We start from the raw sequence: 6,472 nt of genomic DNA, 5'->3' as shown, positions 1-6,472 counted from the left end.
TGTGTAAATGAGGAATTTTATTTTTATTTGTCACTAGTACATAACTGAATATGTGAAAGTACAGTGTAGTTTTAGAATAATGTTCAGACTACAATAAACATGTTAAAAAATATTTAAATAAAAACAATATCCAAAGTAAATGAAAAACTAATAAAAAGAAATACAGAACAGTTAAAAATACAGTAAAAGTTATAAGAGTTTTAAAGTTTTTTTGATCAAATAAATGCAGCCTTGGTGAGCAAAGAGACTCTTTCAGACGCATGTTCACCAGGTTATATTTATCATATTTATGGATGTGAGGACAGCTGTCCAACTCCGGGTCTTTATGGAAGTCCATTACTAACTTTCACAATGTTTGCTCTCATTAAATAACTGATCTGATCAAATATACTGAACAAACAGAAAACAAAGGAAAATATAATAACATTCATCTTAAACAATCTTCCTTTCTTTTAAGGTCTGTTTTAAGGTCTTTTATGATTCATGTTGTTTCATCAAAATCTACCAAGAGAAAATGCATTTTGTATGATTGCTTTAGTACAGGTCTATTCAAATCTGCTCCTGTTCTTAAACAGCTTCATCGAGGTCTTACTGATTAAGCTCTTAATGAGTGTTAGGTGTGTAAGTGCAGGGTTACAGGAGCTGATCTGAAGAGTAACAGTACAGTAGCTCACTTACGCTAGAAAGAAAGAGAAATACAGAAAACCCTTCACTACAAAAGACAAGTGCCATTTATCAGGCTCATCAATAATGTTGAAAACTGTTTCACATGACAAGACACCATTTTCCTTTTAGCTCTTCTCTTAACTTTTTCACTCTTTCTAGTTCTTCTTCAAGCCTCCCCTTGAACTCCTCAATATGCTTTGTTTTTCTCTCTTCAAACTCATTCAGTTCTTCTTCTTGTTTTCTGGCTTCATCTTCATGTTTCTTCTTCATCTTCTCTATTTCCTTTTTATGTTTCTGCTTCATTTCATCAAACTCTTTTTCTTCTCTGTCTATTCCTTCTCTCTCCTCTCTTTCTCTTCTCTCGATCTCTTCTTCTTGCTCTAGTTTCAGATCTTCCATCATTTTCTCCCATCTCTTTCTCTTCTCTGTTCTTCTCTCTTCATCCTCTCGTTTTATCCTCTTCCACTCCTCTTTTCTCTCTCGCTCCAGCTGATCATAACGTCTCTTTATTTCAGCTTTCTTGTCTTCATATTCTCTCTCTTTTTCTTCACTCTCTCTTATATGTTTTTGTTCTTCTTCTTCTCTCTCAGTTTCAAATCTCTCCAGTTCTTCTTGTTTTTCTCTCAGTTGTTCCTTGTGTTTCTCTTTTATCTTTCTTTCCTCTTCCTCTCGTTCTCTCATCTGTCTTTTCTTCTCTTCCTCCCATTCTCTCTGCTGTTGTTTAATTCCCTCTTGAATCTTTTCATCTTCAGCCTCTTTTATTTTTCTCTTCCACTCTTCTCTCTCTTCCTCTTCTTGTTCCTTCCTCATCTTTTCCTCTAAATCTCTCTTATTTATTTCATCTTCCTGTTTTCTTCTTAACTCTGCCATGATGTGTTCCTGCTCACTTTTCATCTTTTCTTGATCTTGTCTGTATTTGCCTTCTCTCTCTTCTCTCTCTTTTTTTTGTTTTTCATTATGATTTTCAATCTCTCTCTCCATCTCATCTATTGTTTGATCATATTCAGCTCTTCGCTGTTCTTCCTCTTCTAATCGTTCCCGATCCTCCTCCATTTCTCGTTTCTTCTGGTCTGATTTTTCTTTCTCCTCAAACTCTCTCCTCAGTGTTTCCTCTTTTTCTCTGAACTTGTTCTCCAGCCTCTCTCTCACCTCATCTGTCTTTTGTTTTTTCTCCTCCAGTCTATTTGTCATGAGTTTGACTTCCAGGTCATATTTGGCTTCTAATTCTTCAACTTGATCCTGATTTTTTCTTTTATTCTCTTCTAGAATTTTGCTTCTGTTTTCAGTGGAGATCGCTGCCTCCTCAAACATCTCATTAGTGAAGTATCGGCCCTCATTAGACTTCTTCACCTCTTCAATCATGTTTATCAGCTCAGTAACTTGCTTCCGGTCTTGTGTTTCTGTGTTGTTGAAAGCCAGGAATCTGTTTCTACATTCTCTGATCAGTTTCTTGAGTTCATCATTTTTACTTTTTTCCACATATTGTTCTATTGTTTGTTTTTTCAGTTCATCTCCTTTAGTGAAGAGAACAATGCTGAAATCTGCTGCTTTTGGGCCAAATATCTTCTTTATCATGTCTAAAGTTTCTTTCTTCTCTTGGTTGATTCTTCCCAAACTCAACACAATGATGAACACATGAGGTCCAGGTGCGGACAGTGAAACACACTTCATTATTTCTTCAACCATTTTTTCATTTTCCAGCGAGGTGTCAAAGAGTCCTGGAGTATCAATAACAGTTACTGATTTACCATCAACTTCAACAACTCCTTTTTTACAAAGAGTGGTCACTGGATCTGAACTGGCTTCACTGTGAAACTCTGTGTTGTTTCCGAGGATAGTGTTTCCTGTGGCGCTCTTCCCATTTCCTGTCCTCCCAAACAGCAAGATTCTCAAACATCCTGGATCTGATGGTGAATCTTCATCATCTGAAAATGACAATAATAGGGTTTAGAGATTAATAACAACTTATTCAATATGGGATCCTGAGCAAAAGGTGTTCAACTGAATCCTAAAATTTAAACTATTTATAACAGTCCACCTCAGTGGTTCTCCAAGTTTTTGGGTCCCCAGATTTTTTCTATCCTGATTTCATGAGTCTCTTCTGACCTTAGAACTGTACGTGATTTATGAGCTTCTAAAACTTTTGACATCCTAACTGAACTCCTTTCCACAAATTGATCATAGATATAAAATCAGTATAAATAAAAATTAATAACACAGTGTCACGTACTGCTCTGAGACAAGAAGGTTGAGGATCCAAACACAGTTTTATTGAACAGAGGGTAATCCAAAGACGTAATCTAGAAAACAGGCAAATGGTCAAAAAGGCCAGGTTATCAGTCCAAATAATAACAGGGTCACAGTGGCACAGGCAAATATGGAAATCCGGGGGAACAGGCAGAGAATCAAGAGAACCAGGAAACGGGGGAAACAGGATACAAACACGCTTGGAATTGCAGTAGACTAAACAAGACTTTGCAGGAATGACAGAAAGAACCGGGCTTATATAGGGTGAATAAACAAGATAATTACATACAGGTGGATACAATAAGTGCTGATGAGTCCAGGCAAAGAATTATGGGAGATGTAGTTTGTGAGGGAATGACTCCAGCTGGTGACCGTTACACAGCCCCTCTCCTAAGGAGCAGCTCCCAGACGCTCCTAACATAGAGAAGTCCAGGAGGGAGGCAGAGCGGAGACGGACAAGGGGGCGGGATGGAGGGCCAGGTCAGTGGAGAGAGGAAAGACTGGAGACGGAGATAGGGCAGGGAGCCAGGGTGGATCCGATGGTTCAGGGGGCCAGGGCTGAGAAGGCGCTGACGGTTCAGGTTGCCAGGGCGGATGCGACGGTTCAGGGGGCCAGGGAGGAGCAGGTGCAGACGCTTCAGGGGGCCAGGGCGGATACGACTGTTCAAAGGGCCAGGGCGGATACGACTGTTCAGGGGGCCAGGGCGGAGCAGGCGTGGATGCTTCAGGGGACCAGGGCGGATACGACTGTTCAGGGGGCCAGGGCGGATCCGAAGGTTCAGGGGGCCAGGGCGGAGCAGGCGTGGATGCTTCAGGGGACCAGGGCGGATACGACTGTTCAGGGGGCCAGGGCGGATCCGAAGGTTCAGGGGGCCAGGGCGGAGCAGGCGTGGATGCTTCAGGGGACCAGGGCGGATACGACTGTTCAGAGGGCCAGGGCGGATCCGAAGGTTCAGGGGGCCAGGGCGGAGCAGGCGTGGATGCTTCAGGGGACCAGGGCGGATACGACTGTTCAGGGGGCCAGGGCGGATCCGACGCTTCAGGGGGCCAGGGCGGAGCAGGCGCAGATGCTTCAGGGGGCCAAGGCGGATACGACTGTTCAAAGGGCCAGGGCGGATACGACTGTTCAGAGGGCCAGGGCGGATCCGAAGGTTCAGGGGGCCAGGGTGGAGCAGGCGTGGATGCTTCAGGGGGCCAGGGCGGATACGACTGTTCAGAGGGCCAGGGCGGATCCGACACTTCAGGGGGCCAGGGCGGAGCAGGCGCAGACGCTTCAGGGGGCCAAGGCGGATACGACTGTTCAGAGGGTCAGGGCGGATCCGACGGTTCAGGGGGCCAGGGCGGAGCAGGCACAGACGGTTCAGGGGGCCAGGGCGGATACGACTGTTCAGAGGGTCAGGGCGGATCCGACGGTTCAGGGGGCCAGGGCAGAGCAGGCGTGGATGCTTCAGAGGGCCAGGGCGGATACGACTGTTCAGAGGACCAGGGCGGATCTGACGGTTTAGGGAGTCAGGGCGGAGCAGGCGCGGACAGTTCAGGGGGCCAGGGCGGATCCGATGGTTCAGGGGGCCAGGGAGGAGCAGGTGCAGACGGTTCAGGGGGCCAGGGCAGATCCGACAGTTCAGGAGTCCAGGGCGGAGCAGGCGCAGACAGTTCAGGGCGGAGAAGGTGCAGACGGTTCAGGGCGGAGCAGGCACAGACGGTTCAGGGCGCAAGTGCAGATCCGACGGTTCAGGGGGCCAGGGCGGAGCAGGCGCAGACGGTTCAGGGCGGAGAAGGCGCGGACGGTTCAGGGAGGAGCAGGTGCAGACAGTTTAGGGCGGAGCAGGAGCGGACGGTTCAGGGCACCAGGGCGGATCCAACGGTTCAGGGGACCAGGGCGAAGCAGGCGCAGACGGTTCAGGGCGGAGCAGGCGCGGACAGTTCAGGGTGGAGCAGGTGCAGACGGTTCAGGGGACAAGGGCAGAGCAGGCCCAGACGGTTCAGGGAGCCAGAGCGGATCCGATGCTTCAGGGGGCCAGGGCGGAGCAGGTGCAGATGCTTCGGGGGCAAGGGCGGAGCAGGCACGGACAGTTCAGGGGACCAGGCCGGATCCAACGGTTCAGGGGACCAGGGCGGAGCAGGCGCAGACGGTTCAGGGGACCAGGGCAGAGCAGGCGCAGACGGTTCAGGGAGCCAGAGCGGATCCGATGCTTCAGGGGGCCAGGGCGGAGCAGGTGCAGATGCTTCGGGGGCAAGGGCGGAGCAGGCACGGACAGTTCAGGGGACCAGGCCGGAGCCGATGCTTCAGGGGGCCAGGGCAGATGCAACTGTTCAGGGGGCCAGGGCAGATGCAACTGTTTAGGGGGCCAGGGTGGATCCGATGGTTCAGGGAGCCAGGGCGGATGCAACGGATCAGGGGGCCAGGGCGGATCCGCCGCTTCAGGTGGCCAGGGCGGATGCGACGGATCAGAGGGCCAGGGCGGAGCAGGCGCGGACGGTTCAAGAGGCCAGGGCGGATCCGACGCTTCAGGGGGCTAGGACGGATGCGACGGTTCAGGGGGCCAGGGTGGATCCGACGCTTCAGGGAGCCAGGACGGATGCGACGCTTCGGGGGCCAGGGCAGATCCGACGTTTCAGGGGGTCAGGGCAGAGCAGGTGCGGACGGTTCAGGGCACCAGGGTGGATCCGACGGTTCAGGGGGCCAGGGCGGAGCAGGCGCGGACAGTTCAGGGGGCCAGGGCAGAGCAGGTGTGGACGGTTCAGGGGGCTAGGGTGGATCCGACGCTTCAGGGGGCCAGGACGGATGTAACGCTTCAGGGGACCAGGGCAGATCCGACGCTTCAGAGGGTCAGGGCGGAGCAGGCGCAGACGGTTCAGGGCGGAGCAGGTGCAGACGGTTCAGGGCGGAGCAGGCGCGGACGGTTCAGGGCACCAGGGCGGATCCGACGGTTCAGGGGGCCAGGGCGAAGCAGGCACGGACGGTTCAGGGGGCCAGGGCGAAGCAGGCACGGACGGTTCAGGGGGCCAGGGCAGAGCAGGTGCAGACCGTTCAGGGGGCTAGGGTGGATCTGACGCTTCAGGGGGCCAGGGCGGATGCGACTGTTCAGGGGGCAAGGGCGGATCCGATGGTTCAGGGGGCCAGGGCGGAGCAGGTGTAGATGGTTCATGGGACCAGGGTGGATCGGATGCTTCAGGGGGCCAGGGCGGATGCGATTGTTCAGGGAGCCTGTCATCTTGTCCAAAGACACAGGCATAGATGCTGCCATCTTGTCCGAAGACACAGGCGTAGATGCTCCCATTCAGGACTCTGGAAGGGCGACCTTGACCGGAAAAAGCTCAGGCTCGGCAGGCATGACGTGAAGAAGCTCAGGCTCGGCAGGCATGACGTATAGAAGCTCAGGCTCGCCTGAGACCTGGGCATGCTGGTGATTGTGGTGGGCCAAGCTCCGTGGCCACTGGATCTTGGAGTGTGATGCCCCTCCCCAAAAATCGTTTAGGAGACATGTCCTCCTCAACCTCCCCAACAGTGAAGGAGGAACCACACAAAAGCAGGGCATAATCCAAAAAGTCATTGAAC

The 6,472-nt window shown here is 51.2% G+C and overlaps 1 protein-coding gene across 2 annotated transcripts in view; it reads right to left on the bottom strand.

Annotated features, from left to right (window-relative positions):
• LOC311295717 (uncharacterized protein) overlaps positions 1 to 6,472 on the bottom strand; it is a 40,297-nt gene continuing 33,825 nt past the window's right edge. For both annotated transcript variants that reach the window (XM_084417206.1, XM_084417207.1), the window contains exon 7: positions 1 to 2,591. In XM_084417206.1, coding sequence (XP_084273332.1) covers positions 766 to 2,591 — 1,826 coding nt within the window. In that variant the 3' untranslated portion in view covers positions 1 to 765. The remainder of the gene's footprint in view (positions 2,592 to 6,472) is intronic.

This window comes from Rutilus rutilus (assembly GCF_951802725.1).
Source record: "Rutilus rutilus genome assembly, chromosome: 8".
Taxonomy (NCBI): domain Eukaryota; kingdom Metazoa; phylum Chordata; class Actinopteri; order Cypriniformes; family Leuciscidae; genus Rutilus; species Rutilus rutilus.
Note: the sequence above shows the minus strand (reverse complement) of the source record. Positions and strands in the feature narration are given on the sequence as shown.